The sequence below is a fragment of the Lucilia sericata genome, unplaced genomic scaffold (genome assembly GCF_015586225.1).
Source record: "Lucilia sericata isolate MDLA Ls3-8-SP2 unplaced genomic scaffold, ASM1558622v1 Contig000022F_arrow, whole genome shotgun sequence".
Classification (NCBI taxonomy): Eukaryota; Metazoa; Arthropoda; class Insecta; order Diptera; family Calliphoridae; genus Lucilia; species Lucilia sericata.
This window is the reverse complement of record NW_023994060.1, coordinates 675588-698087: the sequence shown is the minus strand read 5'-3', so window position 1 is coordinate 698087 and position 22500 is coordinate 675588. Positions and strand designations below refer to the sequence as shown.

The 22500-nt window shown below is 30.9% G+C and overlaps 2 protein-coding genes across 2 annotated transcripts in view; one reads left to right on the top strand and one right to left on the bottom strand.

Moving 5' to 3' along the window:
• LOC119608801 overlaps positions 1-22500 on the top strand; it is a 103485-nt gene that overhangs the window by 59170 nt on the left and 21815 nt on the right. Inside the window, exon 5 of the mRNA XM_037963335.1 lies at positions 14027-14056. The gene's annotated coding sequence lies outside the window, so the exon portion shown is untranslated. The remainder of the gene's footprint in view (positions 1-14026; positions 14057-22500) is intronic.
• On the bottom strand, positions 2548-9862 carry LOC119608739 (probable serine/threonine-protein kinase DDB_G0282963). The gene is made up of 3 exons (XM_037963293.1): positions 7502-9862; positions 5774-5935; positions 2548-4261 (listed from the first exon to the last, which is right to left on the bottom strand). The coding sequence occupies exons 1-3, from the start codon at positions 9392-9394 to the stop codon at positions 2762-2764; spliced, it is 3555 nt and encodes a 1184-aa protein (XP_037819221.1). The 5' UTR covers positions 9395-9862; the 3' UTR covers positions 2548-2761.

Here is a 22500-nt window from a genome sequence, read left to right as displayed (position 1 = left end):
TAGACGCATATTGAAGACAAAATTTCGTTCTGCACTGAAGTGAACTTTCTCTTAAGTATTTCATTTCTGTTTCATTTATTTATAAATAATAACGAAATATACGACATAAAAAACCTATTTCCATATTAAACTCTAACAATTTGTTGTCGCAATCTAAACTTTATGCACATCCGTTGACTAAAAGTTAACAAACGTGGTAAGCTCAAAATGCGTTGTAAATAGTGAGCTTACCACGTTTATTAACATTTTTTGTATATATGTATATACTTGACAACGAATGTTATTGAAAAATTTGGTGTCAATTTGGTACCAGGCGTGTATATTTTTTTCCTCTGTGTACTATATAAAAGTTTCGTTATTACCTTCCTGTAGTCTTTTGGACACTCTAGGAGGTATATTTGGGTCGATTTAGAGCAAGAAACAAGTTTCTATCTGGAGTCTTTTAAAATCTCAAAAAGTAAGGTTATTACCTCTCTCAAACTCTTAATGAACTTTTATTCTAGTTTAAAAGCGAATGTGAGTATGATAGTACTGTAAGGTACAGAAAGACGCGAATGGGAAAGATTGATACAACCCGTTGTAAAAAGTGAGCTTACCACGATTGTTAACATTTAAATAACACCCTGTTATCATTTTCACAACCACCGTCGTTGCAATAATCCATTGTTGTCATTTAGGCTATGCATCGTTGTGATTTCGTTGTTATTTTTGTAGGAAGTGACACTCCTACTATTTTAATTCCGTCCAATTTTTTATAAATTACTCATGTAAAATTTTGGAAAATATTTATTCTAGATATTAATAGAAAATTTCACGCCCACTAACCAGATCTCGCCCATTTTTATTTCTAATAAATTAATTATTTAATTCTTACAATGTTTGGATGCTGTTAGTTCAATATTAATCGATATAGTGGATAATGAGATGTGCCACGCCTACTATATGATATTGCTCATTTTAATACCAAATACACAAGTAAGAGTGTTATATTCGACTATGCCGAATCAGCTCCCCTATAAACATTAGGTTGATATTTGACATAGGCCTTAAGCCAATTATGGACACATCCCTTTCGGATTAACAAAATATGCACTTCTATTATGGACCGATCCTCACAAAATTCGGTAAATAGATTTTTGATAGTGAAAAACTTACTTATATTGAATTTCAGCGCTAGACTCGTATTTTTAAGCCAGTAATGGGCGTTAAAGTCATTTTTGAACCATATATGAGGGGTATGGTCATTTATGGACCGATCCTCATAGAATTTAGTATAGAGAATTTCGAAATAAACAAACCTTACCTATAAGAAATATTTTTCAACTCTCTAGCTCTTTCCGTTCGGACTCTATCGTGCTTTCAACAGTCAGACAGTCGGACGGACGGACAGACATGGCAAGATCGTCTTAGATATTAATAAGGAACCAGAATATATATACTTTTGTGGGTCTATGATCAATATTTCAATGTGTTACAAACGGAATGACAAAATCAATATACCCCCCACCCCCCTCCATCTTTTTCATAATTATGGAAGCTGCTATGAAAATTTCAGGAAGCTGCATATATAGTTATTTTTAAGTCATTGCTTTACTCTTTCTAGGCTGCGGTTAATAACTCTACCAATTTTAATACCCAAACATGTAGATTTTACCATTAAAAATTCTAGCAAATTTGTTTGCGAAAAGTTTTAGAAAATCGATTTACCGCGGAAGGTTTTCGTACCAAAATGTCTCATGAAACTGGTTTTCGTTATCAGAACCACATAGTGATAGGGCCTAATTTTGGTTATAACCCTACTGTGCACTTAGTTAGTATAGCCAAGACTATACACTAGACTGTGGGCTAGACTGTATATAGTTATAGGCAAATTTATAGTGAAGATAAACTATATAGTAAAATAGTCTATATACTGCACTATAGACTAGACTATCAATAGACTAATCCTCATTATTATACCAAAATAAAACAAAATAAATTTAATATTTTTTAAAGGTCAAGTTTATTAAACTACAAAATCAAAAAAAGATTATAATTAAAATTAAAAGTAGAAATAGAAATATCTACATAATAAATTTTAAAAGAAACACTATTAACAATTTTACTAAAACTCTACTTAAGTTTAGTTTAAAATTAATAAAAACTTATTCATAAAAAAATTTTATAAAAATATAAATAATTCATAATTCGTTTCGTGTTTAAAGCATTTTAATAAAAAAAAAATAATAATATAAGTATGTATATATCATTGCATATTTATTAACAACGATTAAAGCTATAATTAAAATTTAATATCAAAGTTTATATAAAAACTGGGATTTGGGAAGACTCATTACATCACTAAATGTTGGGGTTTTTTTGTTTGTATAAAAACAAAAAATTCTTAGTAAAAGTTTTTGTTTTAGGAACGTTTTTTTTTTTGTAGGTATTTAATAATTAAAAAGGAAGAACTTAAATTAGTTGCAATAAAAACAAAGCTAAATATTTTAACTACTCAAACTTGTAGAGGTTTTGAGATCATTAAAAATATTTGTTTTTTTTTTTTTCTTATAAAGTTTTCAATGTCTTTGGTGGAATCTTTTGGAAGAGATTTTGTTTTTGGTTTACTTAAATTCTAGTTAAAACAAGGTTATTTAAAATGAAATTATTTTGGTTAATGTCTTTGGTAGGTTTGTTGCATTACTTAAATTTTAAGAGTAATTTTTTAAAAACAAAAGTTAATTAAAAACCAATTATATACAATTTTTTTTTAATATGTATTTTACATAAAACTTTCCAAATAATCCATGTCAAAATTATTGGCAAATTCTTGTTCAACATTTTCATTATGTAAATTTTTATTAGACACATTAGTAACAGTTTCATTTACTGTTACCAATGTTGGCCCTGTTAATGTTGTTGTTGTTGTTGCTACTGTTGACAATGATAATGTTGTTGCTGCAACTGTTGTTGTAGGCTTAAGTTTATCCGCACTAATGATACCAATACCACTACTAGCCACAGCAGCAGCAAGTACATCAACACATGCTGTTGCTGATGATGATGATGATGGCGATGGTGTTGAGGAAGAGTTGGACTCGATAGAATTTGTATTTTGTACATTATTATCACAACTATCATTATCCTCATCCATATAATCGAATGTTTCGGATAGCAACTTTTTAACATACTCGAATGAAACAAATTCATTTGTGTCATTGCCATCGTCAATTGTAGTGCTGCAATTGTTCATTGTAGCTGGATTTGGGCTACTGCTGCTGGTGGTGTGGGTTATATTGTTGATGTTATTGTGGCATTGTGTGCTAATCGAATTTGTGGTAACGCCATTTGTTGCAGTTGATGCCATTGTATTGGTCATTACATATTTTGCATTGTTGCTGCTGCAGCTGCTGTAATTTAAAACATCACATGTTAATGTTGTTGCTGATGTACTGCCAGTAATATTGGTCACATTCGTTAGTTGCTGGCATTTGGTTGATGATGATTTTACTTGTAACAATTGTTGAAATTCATTTAATTGATTAATATTTTCAATGCTGCTGCTCTTGTTTGTCGCTGTTGTTGTATTGTTACCCAAATTATATGTGGCTAAAGCAGTGGTTACATTGGCTGTATTCTGATCTGTATGATTCTTGTCAATCTCATTGTTACAACTATTTTCGATTTGATTGTTTTTGTTACTGCTGCTGTTGTACTGCTCAATGGTAACTATACAATTTGACAACTCATTAAAGTTCATTGAATTGCGATTAGCTGTGGATGGTAATGATGATGAGGATAATGATTCAGTTGCTGTTGTAGCCACCATATGCTTGTGATTATTATGATGCTGTTGTTGTTGTTGTTGCAATTGTTTATTGTTTAGTGTATTGTAATTTAGATTTGTTAATTTTTGTTTATTTTCATAATTGTTATGTACAATTGCAATGTTAGACTTTGATGTTATTTCACTGAAACTATTACTACGTGGTTTGTTGTGGTTGACATGTTGCACTTGCATGACAATTTCTTGTGGCTGCATGTTATTGTTATTATTAGTGTTGTTTTTAGTTTTGTTAGCCTGCAACACAGAGGATTCTGAATGTCTGCGTGTTTTGGCATTTGATTTTTTGTTGCTAGTTGTTGTGGTAGCACTAGAGGATTTTCTGCGTCCCAAGTGACCATTTGCATTGCGTAGAGCATGATTTTTAACATGTTTACGCAAGCTAGATGGATCTGTGTAACGTTTAGTGCAGCCGGGCAATTGACAGGCATAGGGTTTCTGAAAATACACAAAAAAAAATAAAGTTTAAAATTAATTTTAAATTCTAGAAAATATGAGATATTACAGCAAATAATATTACAGTCAATTTTGTAAAGTTAATTAACACCTTTTAATTAGATTATTTGTCAATTTAATAAAATTTACAAATACTTAATCGTATTTATATTTATGCAATTCTTAGAATTTGATATTTCCGAAAATTGGCAAATTCATATGTATAAAGAATAAAAATTAAATAAAGCTAATAATTAAATTTATTGCATAGTTTATAATTTCTATAATTAACAGTTTACGTTTGAAGATAATTACCAGCTTTTTATTATATGCCACATTTTGGTGTATGTTTACTTTAAGAGAAAACTATTTATTGAACAGTAATTGAATTAATTTAAATAAATATTTAGTGTATAATATTTCAAAATATTTAAGCGATTTACAATTTTTTCAAAAAAATAAACATAAATGATAGCCTTTGTTATATAACAGCTATTATTCCAAAAAAAATGCTAAACATGCCACATTTTGTGGCAAGTTAAAATTTTACCCAACTTTACGTAAAATTATTGTGTTGCACTTAATAATTTGTTGAATTTACACATTAAAACTTACAAGCCACAACATATTGCGAAAAAAAATATATATTTAAATTTTTCCCTCGCCAAAAAAAAACCGTTAAAACTCATTTTAAACGTTTTATTTTTAGCTTAAAACCCCGAAAGAAATGTGTCATTATTTTTTTTTAGTTGTGTATGTGTATGTTTGCGAAAATGTTTGGTTGGTCAGCTAACAGCAAATGTAAACATTTCATTAACTTTTATAAGCCATTCAAAACATGGTCGTCCAAATTTCGCAATAATAATGCAAAACCAAATTTTGAAAAGTTTTTATGTTAGACGCACCTGTTTCGATATTTAGGCCTTATAACTGTCAAATGTAGTGCATGGACTCTCTACATGCCTTCGTGAAAAACTACAACAAAACAATGTTAGAAAAACATTTTGAACTTGGGCGTAAGGCATCAAACGCACATTACTCACATACTCAAGTCATGTGCAACCATATATGAGTACTCGAAAAAATAGAAATCCACAATTTTTGTTATTAGGATTTTGGCAATAACAAAAAATACGTAAATGTTTAAAGCCTATTTAACTCACAACAATATGTTGCATGTACATATGTATGTATGTAATCTTGTCGCATGTTATGCAACTGCATACACAAACAATAAATCACTCAAATGTAAAACATACATACATATGCCAAAATACATTCAACAAAATATGATGTGTGTCTGACTCTCTAAGTATTTTATTACAACACAACTTACATTAATATGTATTTTTGAATTTTCATTGAAATTCACAGAATTTTTAGGGCTTAAAATCGTTCTATGAAAAAGTGGCCATTAAAAAAAATGATTTTTGTTTTTCTCTGCTTCCCTTTAATTTCTGACTGCTGTTTGTTTTTTTCAACCTTAATTGTATTAGCATATATTTTGACACTTACCGTATCATAGTGGGTCCTTTGATGTTTAGCACGATCCGAACTATTGCTGAATGCTTTTAGACAGCCTTTGTATTGACAGCCATAGGGACGTTCACCAGTATGTGAACGTTGATGGATTTTTAAGTTTTCCAAACGCGAAAATGCCTTATTGCAACTAGGAAACTGTAAAATAAAAGAAGATAAATTAAGAAACAAAGTTAGTCAATAATGATGATGAAGAGAAAGAGGAAAAAGTGGGTAAAAAGATATATTAAAAACAAAAGTTTAAATAGAAGACCTGAGCAGAGCTTTTGATATGTAAATTTATGTTGGTGGTAAAAAGTTAAGTTAAATGCCATAAGATGTTAGGTGAACAAATAATTTCTGGTTTTTTAGAGTTTTTTTTTGGATTTTTTCTTTAACATTTTGTTGAAAAAAAAAACTCAAAAATGAATATTATTGCCATTTGTTGCAAGTAGTTTTACGAGAAATTAATAATTTAGTTATATTTTAAGGTTTTTTTAGTCATTTTATGAACTTGCCGCATAATTTAACCACTTTTCACCAAAAAATTAACTTGCAACATTTTGTGGCAAGTTTCAAAATTTTGCAGGAATTCACAATTTTCATCTCTTTAACAATTCTACACAAACCATTTAGCAAATTTAACATTATTTCAGCAGTAAGAACTAATTTTTTCCCTTAACCAATTATACATTTATCACAAACAAAACTTTGTCTTTATATAATTTTACTTGTCTATATTTTTCCTTATTAAACAACATATGGCAGTAACACAAGTTCAAGTGATGGAATATAATAAACTTTTTAGGAAAACATATGGAAAATGGAAAAATAAATAAAACAAAAAAAAAATTATTAAATGTCTTTATTAAACCACTTTAAATAGCATCACGTGCTACTTTTTGGACAGATTTCATTTTAAATAAATCTACACAATTGTAAAAATAAAAACAACAAAATCATCATGTACTATAGTACTTAAACCTCAACCCCTTCTTGTTAAAAATTTTGGGAAAATAAACATTAAAATTTGTTATTTTTTCATATGTGTAAAAAGTTTGTTTTAGAAAAAGTGAAAAAAAACAACATTTAAATAATTTTCATCATCATTTATTTACAACAAGTGAAAGACTAATGTAATGAAATGTTATCTATGACAGCTGTTCACGTGTAGCACAAACACAGCAATACTTGCAACGCATATGCTTAGGGAAAACATACAAATAATATAATGAAAATTATTTTATAAAAATTTTTATTTTATTTATTCTAAACAAATAAAAAAGAGGAACCCAAAGCAAAAAATAAACGCATTTGTAGATTTCATCTCAAATTACATTTTAAAATTAAAAACAAAATGGTTTAGTGTATCAGGGTTAATGTTGTCTGCATGTTGCACAGGTATGTGACCATATGGATTTTCAAAACTTTTACTTTGTATCTAAAACATATTTTTTAATTAATATAAAAGTTTCTAAAGAAATTTTTATACAAAAAAAGCACATAAAATTTCATATAAACAAAATTAATGTGGAATGCAATACATGTTGCAAGTAAAGAATTTAATTTATTTAACATGAGGTTTATTAGGTAAATTATTTTATATTTTATATTAAACTTTTAATAATTTGCCATAAATCGAAATTAATTTAAACATATAAAATTTGTTATCTTATTAAATAAATCATATATTTAAACAGTTATAAAAAATATATTATCACTCACCGGACACTTATTTGGCTTTTCGCCACTATGAACTCTCATATGTATTAACAATTTATAGCGAGCATTAAAGGGTTTATAACGTCTAGGACATTCATGCCAGAAGCAAGAAAAATCTTCACCTCTTTTAACATCAACGTGTCTCTTTTCGATATGAGCCACAAATTCCACTTGATTGGGAAAAATTTCATTACAGTCGGTCCAGCGACAAATCATGGGCTCTGGTGGTAACTGTTCGACCACAGATTGAACTGTAGCTGTAGATGAGGCATTTGATGTCTGTGAGGTGCAACGTTTTCTACGCTGCTTAGTAGCTTTGGTCTTTTCTACAATGAAAACTTCATCATTGTCCTCTTCAACACCTTCAGATTCCAAATCTTCCGGAAATGTATCAACTTCTTCTAAAAGCTCTAAATTATTTTCTTCATCCTCATCGGTATTGGTGGAATTGTCATTGCTGCAGTAGTAATTGTGATTATCATAGCCAGTTTGATTTTGTGTGGGTTGTTTGCAAAATTCACTCATGATTTCTTCATTAATTTCGTCCAACTCATTAATAGTCCATATTATTTTATGTTCTCTATTTGGTTTGTCCATATTCAACATGTTGCAGTTTTCAAAATCATCAGTAAATGAATTTAAATTTTGTGAGTACTGATTGTTGGCCGCTGATTGAGCGGGAGGACTATAAATATGAGTCCTTTGCTGGCCATAATCTCCATAATCGGTGTAAGAATAGGCACTTAAGGGTTCATATTTGGGTGTACCAAAGGTAGACATCATGGAGGGCAATTTAGTTTTTAAAGAATTTTCCTGCTTTATACTGGGCTCATAGTTAAGCTGTTGTGGAGGTGTAAAGCCTGCATAGCTGGTGTTGATTATTTTGGGTGATTCTTGTCGGGGTGGTTGTTGCAGGGAATCACACAAAGTCAAAGACATCCAAGGATCCAGGGGTGGTGAAGAACAAGGTGACTGTTCCTTAGATTGGCAATTTATTTCATCATAATTATAATATTCTATATCTAAATTGATGCATTCATTGTTGCTGCCATTTAACGTTTGACATTCTGGCATAGCTGCTGCTGACACCATTTGTTGGCTGTTAAAGGACATATCAAAATCATTCTGGTGTTGTTGCTGCTGCTGTTGTGGCGGCTGGTGTGTTGTCGAAGGTGTAAATGACATGTAGGTGGTAGGATATGGAGTATAGGGTGTTTGGGGTGTAAACGGTGTCTGAGGCATGGCAGGCAGACCATTAATATCCTCATATTGACTGGTTTCGGTTAAGCGAGCAATGTCTTCAGGCTCAAAACGAAAGACATCTTGTTGTGGCTGTTCTTGCATTTGCATCGTTTCACGTTTTACATCATCATCCGACAAATGGGTATATTCTTCCTCCTCGCCACCGGAATAGCACATGGAATGATGGCGTTTATGTAGAAAATCCTCACCATCAACTGGTGTGTTGTCAGCACAGCTCATGCCCATACCAATGCCGCCATAAATTGAACTTGGTGTTTCAACAGCTGCAAATGTTAATTGTGAAAAATCTGGAAAATGAGCATCGGCTGTGGCAAAATCATTATAATTACTGCCACTGTTGAATGATTTCAAATTGCAGAGAGAAGCGCGAAAATGTTCGCGTACTGGTGTTGCACTCAATGGTGGAGACATTAAATTACAATTTACTGGAGTTTGCATTGGTGGTGAAAGTGTTGTCGTAGTGTTGTAATTTTCAACTTGTCCATTGCAATGTACCGCAGAGGAGAATGGTGTATATGGCGGCGTTGCAGGTTGTGTCAATTCGTGATACATATTTAAGTTTGATGATTTTTGTGTGGGAATGCTTAGGTTTTGACAATTCATAGTAGTATTCATTTTTAAAGTGGAAGACATTTTAATTTAATGGTTTTATTTTTTTTGTTTTTAACTTTTTTTAAATCTTTTTAATGTTTTAATAATTTCACATAAACATTTTTTATTTTTATTATTTATTTATTTTTTTTTTTTTTGTTCTTATTTTAATAATATTAATCAATCATAACACAATTTATAGAGCCACCGAATCGCGTGTATAATGTCATTTAGCCACACTTCTTGCTATAATTTGTTCACTTTTTTTCACAAAGATTTTTTCTTTATTTATTTTCAAATAAAATTTTCTTGGCTCATTTGCCAAAAATTAATGTATGTGTGTTTTTCGCTTATTTTCAGTTAATTTTCTTGGGAAAACCCCATGTAAATATATATAGAAAAAATTTATTTTGTCTAACAACGAACGTTCTAAAGTGATGCGTCAAATTCACGTCTTTTTGATATTTTTTTATAATTCTTTGTCTTTTTACCGATCTTCTCTCTAACGAGATCTTGATCGCACCACGTTTCGTTTTAGAATAAACCATTAAACTAAAAGATGTTCATTATTTAAACACACGTCTAAGGATCAGTTTGTGTTCTTCTTCCCCTGACAACTACAAACGTTACGGCTGCTGCGGTTGCTGCTGCAGCCCCAGCAATTTCAATGTGTTTATGCTTAAACGTCGCCTATAGTTTCCTCAGTCGCCCATAGCTGTTAATAACGCTGTCGCTGCTGCTTATGAAAATGTACTTTATGGATTTTCCCTTTGTTATGCTGCTCAGATATTTGTGTATGTTTGTATGTGTGTTGCATGCTGCACATTTTATTTTTGTTGTTTTTTTATTTACATGTGTGCTTTTACTTTTTGGGTTTTTTTAATACTTTTTACTCCTTCTTATTGGTTGTTTTTTATATTTATTTTCTAATTATTTATTTTTTTATTTCAAAATTTTGTTTTTTATTAGTGCGTATATTTTATGTTATTTTATATGCATGTATTTGTTTTTGTTGTTGCAGTTGCCGTTGACTGCCATAGATCCAAATTTTTGTGAAAAGAACGGTTTGTTTTGATTTTATTTTTATTGATCTTTTCGTAGTAGAATGAATGCTTTTATGCAAATTGATGAACCCTATTGGAATTGATATTCAATTAGGTGCCCCGATCAAGTTAATATTGTCCAAAAAAGCAAGCAAATACATCTTCATCCATATTTTGTTTTGTTCTCTTTATAATAAGTAGAAATTTATAACCGATTATGGCCTATATAGGCTAGGTTATTGGAATAAATAAATGATCATGTATTTATTCCAATTTAGAACACTTTCCTTTTAGTGTTTTATATTTAGTAAATAATATTAATAAATATTATATTTAGTCATAAACCGGAAGGAGCATTTCTTCGAAATGTGTGTTTATTTATTTAAAAACATTTAAAAAACTGAAAGAGGACTACATACATATATCCTTTGTCCAAAAACAAAATATCAAATGTAATTAAACAAAAGAACTACATCCGTTATTTAGACATGCATATGTAAACACTTGCCAACAGAAAGCGGAATTTTTTCCAATTGACCCTTTTCATAGGGTTTGCAACATCAACAACAAAAACAACCTACAATATAAATTAAACAACGTGTACACTCAGTTTAGCTAAACAAATGACAGCAAGCGATCTTGGCACACATGGTACATGTGTTTCTTTTTCTTTTTTTTGCCTTTTGAAACGCACAAATAATGATTCGAAAAAAATATAGTTGACGATATCTTGTTTTTTGTTTTTGTACCCTACGGGGTATTATGCGTTTGTGCTAATGTTTGTAGCAAACAAAAATATTGATCCTACAGTATATCGATCCACCCTGTATCACTTTCTGAGCCTATTAAGCCATGTCTGTCCGTCCGTCTAGCTTACTGTCCATACAAACCGCAAGGTATTGGCCGCAATTTTCAAGATGTTTTGATGAAATTTGGATCATAAATGTTTTCATTTACAACCGAACCTTCCGAATTTGAATTTTCAGCTCATAGCTACGTCAAATAAACTAGTGGCTCCTCACAAATCGGCACAACAAATTTTTATATAAGCGTAAATGAATCTGCAGATTTTTGTAATGATCGGCCCTCGTTTGAATCTGGCCCCCATACTAGAGTCTAATGAGAAAATAACCCATAACCATTAATATCGGACTTTCCGATTTGAACTTTTTAGTTCAAAATAAAATAACTAGTAGCTTTCAAAAATAGGCACAACAAAGTTTTATATAAGCATAAATAACACTACCTAGTTTTGGGATGATTGGACCTCTTTTGACCCTAGCACCCATATAAAATCCACTTTAGAAAACGTCTATATCATCAATTCAGTAATTAAAATTTTTGTATCCATAAATCCTTCCTCCAAATGAGGATCGGTCCATAATTGTCCCTAACTCCAATATAAAGTCAATTCAGTAATTACAATTTTTGTATCCATAAATCCTTCCTCCAAATGAGGATCGGTCCATATTTGTCCCTAACTCCAATATAAATTCTAAAGCCTTCTAAAAGAAAATAATTTTCTTCAACAATAAATTTCTTAAAAATATAGGAATTTAAGTTAAATTCAATCTAAATGCTTTTTTATAAAAAATGCTTATTTTTATGGTCAATGTTGGTTAGGGTCTCATATGGTCGACCATGCCCGACTATAATTTCCTACTCGTTTGTCTTATTGTTGTTGGTATTGCCTTTGTTGTGGTGTGCGTATGAGTATCGTTAATGCTGTCGAACTTTAGCACTATTTACTTGTTTTATTATTGCTGCAGATCAGGGCTGCTTTATGCATATGCATAAAAGCAGATTAACTATAGGATTGATTCTCGATTGAATCTTGAATAATTGAAAAATATAAAATCTGAACAGATCATTCTGATCCTTCATAAATCAATCGCACAGTTCTACTATTGATTATAATACCAAAACGATCAAGGTCCAAATGGACACATTTCTAGCTAAACCGACAATGAAAGCAATTATTATCAATTGTGGACCCGAATCAGGTTCTGCATATTAAATTTTATTTGATATATTCCCAGTAAAAACTTTCATTGCAATGTAAGAAGTTAAAATGCTAAAATTTACTTACACAATAGCATTTTAAGTCATTATTTTAACACGGTGATGTCATTGGAGGCAAGTACTTACCACAAACGATTACAAGTAATTAGAAAAAGTAGTCTTTGTAAATCATATGAGAAAACGTACACAAGTCAAGTTCATTAGTCATGAATTAGAAAGTATTTATATAACACATTATTAGTAAGACCTTATAGAAGTAGTCTACTATGTAATCCAGACAATATGTAGTAGTAATTGAAAAGTATGATGTTAGGTATGTAATTACAATTGAAATCCATTGCCTAGTTTTTGCTGGGTTGTTGATGCTATCGAAAATAATGCTTTTTAATCATTAAATTTGGCAATTTCCTTTATGCTCATTGTACATATATTATTTAGCGAATAAATCCTTTTTATATTCTGACACAAAAATAATATGAAAAAAAAAAATATTAAAAGAATTGTTTTATGTGGAATATAGAAAAGAAAAATATTTTATAAATATAAAAAAATAATGACTTTACTTTTAACATATCTGCCTCGAAAACTTCTTTTGTTGTTGGTGAAACTAAAGAAATTTTGTTGAAATTGTAGTTGTTGTAGAAACAATTTATTAATATGCAAAAAGTTAATGAACGCCAAAGTACACATGTGGCGAAAAATAAAATAGGAAAATGTAATAAAATAAACAACAAACACAATGCAATAAAAAAATAACGAAAAAAAACATATTGCAACAAAATAAACGCAGTTTTAGGTAAAAGAAAAAAATATAATAAAAAAATTAAATTATAAAAAGAAAAATATTGTGTTTAAGAAGAGCACAAGAAGAACGTGTTTATGAAAAGGATGATATTTTTAGTAATATTTTGTGTTGTTTATCTGCGTTGCACTATGATGATCCTAGTGTGTTTTTTTTTTTTTGTTTTAATGCAAAATTGCATAGAAATGAAATGAAAAATAACACACATGACAATATGTTTTTAATTTGCAACAACACTTCTTATTTGCAAATAGTTTTTTTTTTTTTCTTTTAATTTTCAATCTTTTTTTATGTTGTTGAACTTCATCATCACAATCGTAGCACTCCAGAACTATTTTTATTTTTTAAAAACTGTTCATAGTTTTAATTTTTCGCATGTTTTTATGTTGTGTGGTTAGTAGCAGCAATATTTCTCTCCAAAAAGGATTTTAAATTTTGAAAAGAAAATGTAGTTGTTGTTGATTTTACCAGAAAATTTCAATGTTGAATCATTGAAGGGGTTAAAATGTTTTTCCGTTAAAAATTGCACATACATAAATACATGCAACATGTTTTAAGTGTCGATGAAATGAACAGTGGTTTTGGGGGGAATAGATTATAGAACAATGACTGTGTAACCAACTATATGATTGATGATGTATACATTTGAAGCTTTATTGTTTTTGGTGATGTTATCGTTCGAACCCATTTTCCAAGCAATTTGTTAAATACTTAATTCATATACTTTCTATATAAATTTTAATGATTTCCCAGTAAATAAGATTAAGTCAGGATTTTTTATTAATATTTTTTTTTATTTAATTTCAGAAAGCCGAGCGTTTAAAACAAAATATTAGGGTAAGTGGTTCCAAATTTTATTATACATGTATATGAAATTTTTTGAAATATATTTATAATTTTTTAGAGTTAATACTAGTCATGGATCAAATTCTGCAAATTCTTAAAGAGAGATTCGATTGTCTCTGATAGTTTCTGATTAAAAAGCACCAAAAATTCTCCTCTTATAGTTTTTTTTATAGAATCACAGCCGTGTAGATTAAATATTTTTTAACTCAAGAATAAGATTTTCCAATATTTGGCACCTCATTTTCACCTATTTTTATACCCACAATCAAAAAACATGGGGTGTATTGATTATGCCATTCCGTTTGTAACATATGGAAATATAGGTCACAGGCCCATAAGAGTATATATATTCTGGGTCCTTATTAAATTCTAAAACGATCTAGCCATGTCTGTCTGTCCGTCCGTCTGTCTGTTGAAAGCACGATAGAGGCCGAACGGAAAGAGGTAGAGGATTGCAAAAATATTCCTTACAGGTAAGGTTTATTTGGTATTAAAAATGTGCAATATCGGTCCACGTTTACGGATAGCCCCCATATAAGTGGACGCTCGAAAAACAGATTTAACTGGCATTACTGTTTTAAAAATACGACTATAGCGATATAAGCCAAAATCTCTCTACCCAATTTTATAAGGATCGGTCCATAATTGACCCTACCCCCCATATAAGGTTCCCTTCAGAAAATGACTCATTTCTAGCTAAAAAAATACACGAGTATAGCGATGAAATTTGACATAAGGAAATTTTATGCGAGCCAACACCTCTACTGACTTTTATGAGAATCGTCCCATAATTGACTTTACCCCCCATATAAGGTCCCTTTCAAAAAATGACTTTAACGCACATTACTGGCACAAAAATGCAAGTACAGCGGTGAAATTCGACATTAACAAGTTTTGTGAGATCCAAAAACTCTGTATCAAATTGTATAAGGATCAGTCCATAATTGAGCCTACCCCCATATAAGGTCCCCTTCAAAAAATGATTTTAACGCTCATTACTGGCACCAAATAGACCATTACTGGCACCAAATAGAAAATGTTTTCGATAATAAGAAAAACATAGGTTCGTAAATATCAAAGTTTTCCTTTTCGGCAATGGTTTGATGGTGATTATTTAAGATTCGGTATGGCCGATTATAACACTATTATTTTTTTTTATTATAAATTACTAAAGTTTAAAACATTTCTAAATTCGAAAACCTATCACGTCTTTGTGGTAATTTTCAACACTCACTCAATATTAACATAATTGTTAATATTGAGCCGTTTGAAACCACAGTACAACTTCATTATATACATGAAATAGAGTCGAAAAGTACAACAAGTATTTAGCATAGTAGTCAGTCAGAACCGAGAGTAGATAGGATGTTTATTTCGGATGTATGAGTCAGGTGTTGGATAATTTTAATACACGACTGCACTTCATTTTCTTCTTGTTTTTTTATCCATGTTGTGTTGTATGAAAATTTTCTGCGTAAATAAGAACGTGTGTATGAAATGGTCATATAATACGTTTATATGACTGTACGAATATGTGTTTAAGTGTTAATTTTTTTGCCTCTATATACAATTATTTTTCTCGTTTTCAGTTTTATTTCATTTCTATTTTCTGTTTTTTTTTGTTTTTTTGGCAAACACTTAAATTTGGCGTACGTCTGCTTTAAGTATCATTATTGTATGGCAACGTGTCATGACAGCAACTTAATTCAGAAAAACGTTTAACAGTAGCTAAAACAACACGAAGAACAACAACAACAACTAATTCAACAACACAAATCCACATCTTTTTTTTTATAAACATGATGCTGTTTTGGCCACGCGCCCAATTTATAGTGACGCTTTTTTGTTTTTGCGAAAATTTTGTTTTCATTTGCTGAATCTTTTTTGTCGCTGTTGTTATTGTATGACTGCCTTTGGTTTTCTTGCCACAATATTGGGGCTTCTTCTTTTGAGTGTGGCGTTGTTTGTGTGTTTAGCGACAAGTTACATCATTGTTAAAATTAGTAAACACACACAGTTTAGTGTCGTATTTTGTCTTGCTGTTTGTTTTTCTTTCTTAACAAGTTTTTTTTTTTTTGCATTTTAGCCAAGATCGCCAACAGTCAGTGTAGTGGCATCATTATTATTTTATTATTGTTCTCATCATCAACATCATTTTCCTCGCCATACACACATCAACAACAATGTCATCATCTGTAGGAATAATAACACACACAACCATCCATTGACTACAATTCTAAAATGTGAGATTATTTGAAAAATTAACAAATTAATAGCAAAAAATAAAAACAGACTTGACAATAAGAAAATGCGATTTATGTATTTGGTTCTTAATAATTTCCCTAGAATTTTAAGGTGATAAATGTTAGCCAAATGATTTCAATTGATCTTATACACGTAATTGTGAGACATTTAGTAGTCTTTTTGTTTTGTTTTACCAATTTACGCAGTATTTTTTACGTTAAGTTCAAAATTGAAATAAAAGCCTTATACGAATTTCAATGCCAAAATGAGTGGGACCTTATAATTAATGTCATTTAGTTGTGTCATAAGTTTCCTATTCAGAGTTATAATTACGATTCTGGAAGTGTTCCAAAATGGGAATAAGATTTTTAAAAATACAGTTATTAGTTTTGTTTTTGCAAATATTCAATTTTATTGAAATGAATTGTTTTGAAAACAGTTTTTTGTTCAGGTTTTGAAAATATTCATACATACATATATATATGTATAATGCTTCAGATTTTGTTTTATTGCTGAATATTCAAACCAACTTTTTCTTGATAAAAACTTAGTATAAAGCAATATAAACAAAAAACCCACTTAACGATTTTAAAGATTCTAACTACAATAGTTTTCCAGATTTACAATATGTTACATATAAGATATGCCACGCAAATTATTGCAAGTGCGCCCATTTCTATCTATCGCCAATGTTTACCAATTTCTATCTATCTATGAAAAATTTGAATAATCTAACATCCATCTGGCCGGCTTGGAGCCCTTTTCTCTCCAAAATGTTCAGATGAATATTAAAGCAATTTGTGCAAAATTTGAAGAATCTAGTTCAATTAGTATCCCAGATAAACGAAATTTTGTTTTTAATTCATATGGGAGGTGCCAAGTCCCCCACTGAAAGTCCGCCCGTTATACTTAATGCTCAGATGATTATCAAAGTTCTTCAAGTAAAATTTGAAGATTCTAGCTATAATAGTTTTTCAGATATACGAATTTGTCTATTTAATCACATGGGGGCTTCAAGACCTCCCCCATCCAGATGAAAGTCCGCTCTTTTTCCTCCAAAATGTTCAGATGAATATTCAAATTCTTCGTGCAAAATTTGAAGAATTTAGTTCTATTAGTTTCCCAGATAAACGAATTTTTGTATTTAATTAATATGGGAGGTGTTGCTCTCCTCACGGGTAATCCGACAATTTATTTCCTAAAATGTTTACATGGACTTTAAAGTTATTCGTGCAAAATTTTCTTCAAGCTGTAATAGTTTCCAAGAAAAACGAATTTTTGTATTTAATTTATGTGGGAGATGCCACGCCCACTAATGCTAAGCCGCCCATATTTAGTCCTAAATAATCATATTGATACTAAAGTGGCTCCTTCAAAATATAAGGACTCTAACTGTTATATTATCTCAAATATACGTATTTAATATTTTCTTAATATGGGCGTGACTCCTCGCCCACTTGAAATTTCAAAATAAAAAGTAGCCTATTACCTATTCCAGACATACGGCAATACGCTGTGAAAGTTTCAAGATTCAGCCGTTTAGTAGTCTATAACGTTCAAACATACAAACAAACACACATTCATTTTTATATACATATATAGATGTTTGAATCCTTATAAATAACGAAATCTGTTCGCCAATGTATGTATGTATGTATGTATGTCCGTCTGTTCATAAATATCGGATAACCATAAAAACATGTGTATACCCTAAACTACTACAGGGCGAAGGTTGTTATATGTTTTTACTGATGTTTGTAGCGCATAGAAATATTGGTTCTTCACCTACCGTAAAGTACACAAATCTTCTCAGAATCGATTTCTGAATCTATTTAACGAAGTCCATCTGTCTATTCGTATAACAACTGGGTGATGTGACAAAGCAACTTATGCTGGATTCCTGAACCCCTTGAGTATCTCTTACTCTTCGCGTAGTAGAGCGCCAGTATAAGTTGGGGAATTTTCAGGTTGACACTGGGTAGTTGCCTGTCATTCCGTAGATCGTTCTTTATGGTCTGAGAATGGAACTGGTGTAATTGGTGAACGATCGGGAAAGTCTCCTCTGCCCGACAGGAGACTAGTACTGATTTAGTAGACCTTTTACTTCAGGGAAGTTCTCGGTGCTGTTGCCATCTCAACAGGATTCATATTGTTTCATGCTACGCGACATATGGTTGAGGTCCGTTCCCTCAACTCGTCGGGGCAATTATTGGGTTCGAATTGACTTTGGAAATTTCCTTTGTCACATTGACGAATTGAAATTTCCTTTTTACATTATCTGACATACAGAAAGATCCTGATTTATTGGCTGGATGCTGTTGCCAAACAACAGAGCCATTTCAGTAGTGTGGTTGCGCAGGCTTTAAGAGGTTAAGCAATGCACTGGAATGGGTCATTAGTTGATGAAGATTGCATTTTAAATAATGCAATCTTTCATGACATCATAAGAGTGGTCACCTTCCGGTTTACCGGAAGATTGATTTCACCTGATGTTGGTGCTTGTCACCCCCTTCTATTGACTTTAGACCAGTGATTGCTTTTTCCTTGTCGGGGTTTGCATTGGGATTGATCTCATGCTGCCTGTCTTTTATTAAATTATTTTAAATTTTTTTATAGTGTTTTTGGTCTACAAAATTATATTTAGTGGATCTGAGAAAAACGAAATAGTTTTCAAAAGTGGCGTAATTTTTAGCTTGTAATGAAAAATATTTAAAAAATAGTTTGGCATTTAGTTTAGTCCATCTGAGAATTTTGCGGCCTACAAAATACCTTGTCAAAGATTTTAATTATTTTTCCCGCGATAAGATCACAAAATTGGAATGGTCAAAGTCGGACGACATGAAATTCAAATTTTCAAGTCTATTGCAAGTTGTCGTCTTCAATTTAGTTTAACTTTTGTCAGAAAGTTTAAAATGTTTGCCTTTGAATCACATAATGAAATTTTTAGATTTTAATTATATATAGTTAAAACACTATACATATATTTTAATATGTACATACTTGTTTAAATGTCATTTGTATAAAAAAATAATCAAAACCACTACAAATAATCCCACACACTACACCAACTTAGGAAGGACATAAAAAATGCAATAAAATTAATCAACAATTAAATTAAAAACCATTAAAATTTCCATTTAACAACTTGTTTAAAACACATTTATCAATATCAAATTAAAAAACACACACACTTTCAAATATTTCTCCAAACACACACACATCATGCGTGTGATGTGAGTGAATGCATTTTAAATGTGAAAATTTCCCCTTAAAAAAATCAAACAACAACTACAAAAATAATTGCATTAGCTGTGAACCAACAACAACAACAAGAATAAACACAAAAAACTAAAATTCACAACATCATTCGCACCTAATAATCATAATGTTTACATTACGAATACATGTCAAACCCACTCACTCGCCCTCTCTCACTCCTTTTTGACACATGTGCTCCTTTTCCACGCTTATTTAAAGTTTCTCAGGGCCAGTTTTACGATTACGATTATTACGGGTGCTAGTCTATATATTAGATGATGTGTTTATGTCTACTATAGACGACAACGAAAAAAATTTAAATTGAAAAATATTTCAACTCTACAAGTATCGAAAAGTATTTAGGAGTAATAATAACAACAACAATAATAATAAACATATGACGCCACATTTTTCTATTTCGATTTTATTATAGTGCATGAATGTATGTATATTTCAATAAACAATAAAATCAATAGTAGTATCCAAAAAGAAACGGCTGCGGAGTAACAAATTTATATGTCTGTTCTTTTTTAGTTAGCATTTAAAAATCACAAAAAACGACGGTAATAGGGAAAGTAAAAAATAATAATTAAAAAAATAGTTTCTAAGAAATATCTTATAGTTTATATTTAGGTTAGGTTAGGTTGATAGTACATCAAATCCGAAGAAATAAACCTAGACCACTATCGGGTCTGTTGTGCGCTCCTTTTCATGGAGTCAGCTATTACATTCGCCCTTTCATTGCCGACTACTCCCGAGGGGCTTGGTACCCATATAATGCAAACCTTACCTCTGGGAGTATTCAGTTAAAGCTTCAGTTAAAGCTGTCGGTAAATATATTTACACATTCCGCTATTGCTCGGTAGTTTATATGTAAGTAAAGGTTTTAAGACATAAAGTTTGACATAAATGATTATGGTATCTGCATTCTACAGAATTCGGTTCAAGCCATCATATTATAGAATATCTTCTGAAATCACACTGATGCTTATAAAACTAAAAAGATGGGGGTATATTGATTTTGTCATTCCGTTTGTAACACATCGAAATATTGGTCATAGACCCACAAAAGTATATATATTATGGGTCCTTATTAAATTCTGAGACGACCCCACCATGTCTGTCCGTCTTTCCGTCCGTCCGTCTGTATGTTGGTTTGTTTGGTATTGAAAATGGGCAATATCAGTTTACGTTTTCGGATAGCTCCCATACAACTGGACACCCGAAAAACAACAACTGTTTTAAAAATACAAGTATAGCAATGAAAAGTCGACATAAATAAGTTTCATACCATAATTTACCCTACCACCCATATAAGGTTCCCTTCAGATAATGACTATAACGCTTATTACTGTCTTAGCAATACGAATATAGCGTCCATATAAGGTTCCCTTCAGATAATGACTATAACGCTTACTACTGTCTTAACAATACGAATATAGCGCTGAAATTCGACACACATAAGTTATATGCTAGACAAAATCTATAAACTATCCTACCCCCCATATAAGGTCCCCTTCAGAAAATGACTTTAACGCTCATTACATGCTAGAAAATACGAGTATAGCTATGAAATTCGACACAAGTAAGTTTCTTGCGAAAATCTCTCTACAGAATTTTTTGTGGATCGATCCATAATGGACCCTACTGCCCATATAATGTCCCCTTCAGAAATGCGAGTACAGTGGTGAAATTTGACAATAACAAGTTTTGTGCCAGACAAAAACTCTTTAAGGAAGTTTCTTACGAGCTATGTGAATCGATCCATCATTGACCCTACTGCCCATATAATGTCCCCTTCAGAACATGACCAGTAATGAGTGTTAATCATCACTGGCTCAATACAGTCGTGAAATTTGATATTAACAAGTTTTGTGTGAACTAAAAATCCTCAATAAAATTTTATGAGGATAAGACCATAATTGACCCTATCCCCATATAAGGTCCCCTTCAGAAAATGATTTTAACGCTCATTACTGGCACAAAATAGCGAGTACAGCTATGAAATTCGACTTGGACAAAGTTTGTATGAACAAATATCATTCTACAAAATTTGAAAGGGATCGGTCCATAATTGAAACTACCCTCTATATAAGGGCCCCTTCAGAAAATGAATTTAACGCTCATTACGGGCATAAAAATACCAGTAGGTCAATGAAATTCGACATAAAGAAGTTTTATGGGAACTGAAATCTTCCTACCGATATTGATGAAGATGGATCGATAACCCCCATTTCAGGATTTGATGAGGATCGGTCGATAACTGATCCTTTAGAAAACCTCATAACTGAATTAAATATACCAGTACCGCGATGAAATTCGAAACAAATAATTATTGTCTAACTCTATTAACTCTACCCTCCATATAACCCTTTTATTTTAAAAATTATATTTTTAATCACTTTTAAGCCTTCCCTCGCACTATCTCTATTTAAACAAATCACATACATGATGTTTATTAGTTTTTCTTTAAAATTTTGTTTTATTTTTTTATTAAAAAAATGTTATTTTTATTTAATTTATACAAGCAAACAAATCTATGTCATTTCTGGAAGAAAAAATATCGGTCTAAAATATTTGTTTTCTATATGCATATAAGTATTTTCTTCTCACTGTTAAAAACAATAACAAAATACATAATAAAATATAATTTTTCTGATGTGGATGTCATCTCCAAATTAAAGCAAGGTGTTTTTCCGAGAATTTTCTGTAAAATAAAGTGTGAATGTGGGCATATAATGCTTGTTGTAGACAAATGAATCTATACGTATGTGTGTATGTATTTATATTTGGGTGGATTTAAAACAGTTGTGTGCTTTTAAAAAGCACAACTGTTTTGACCCAAAAGAAAATTTTAAAAAATCGAGCGAATATATTTACTTTTATAAACTTTTACTTTTGTCACATTCCAAAATCTCTTCAAGACGTTAAAA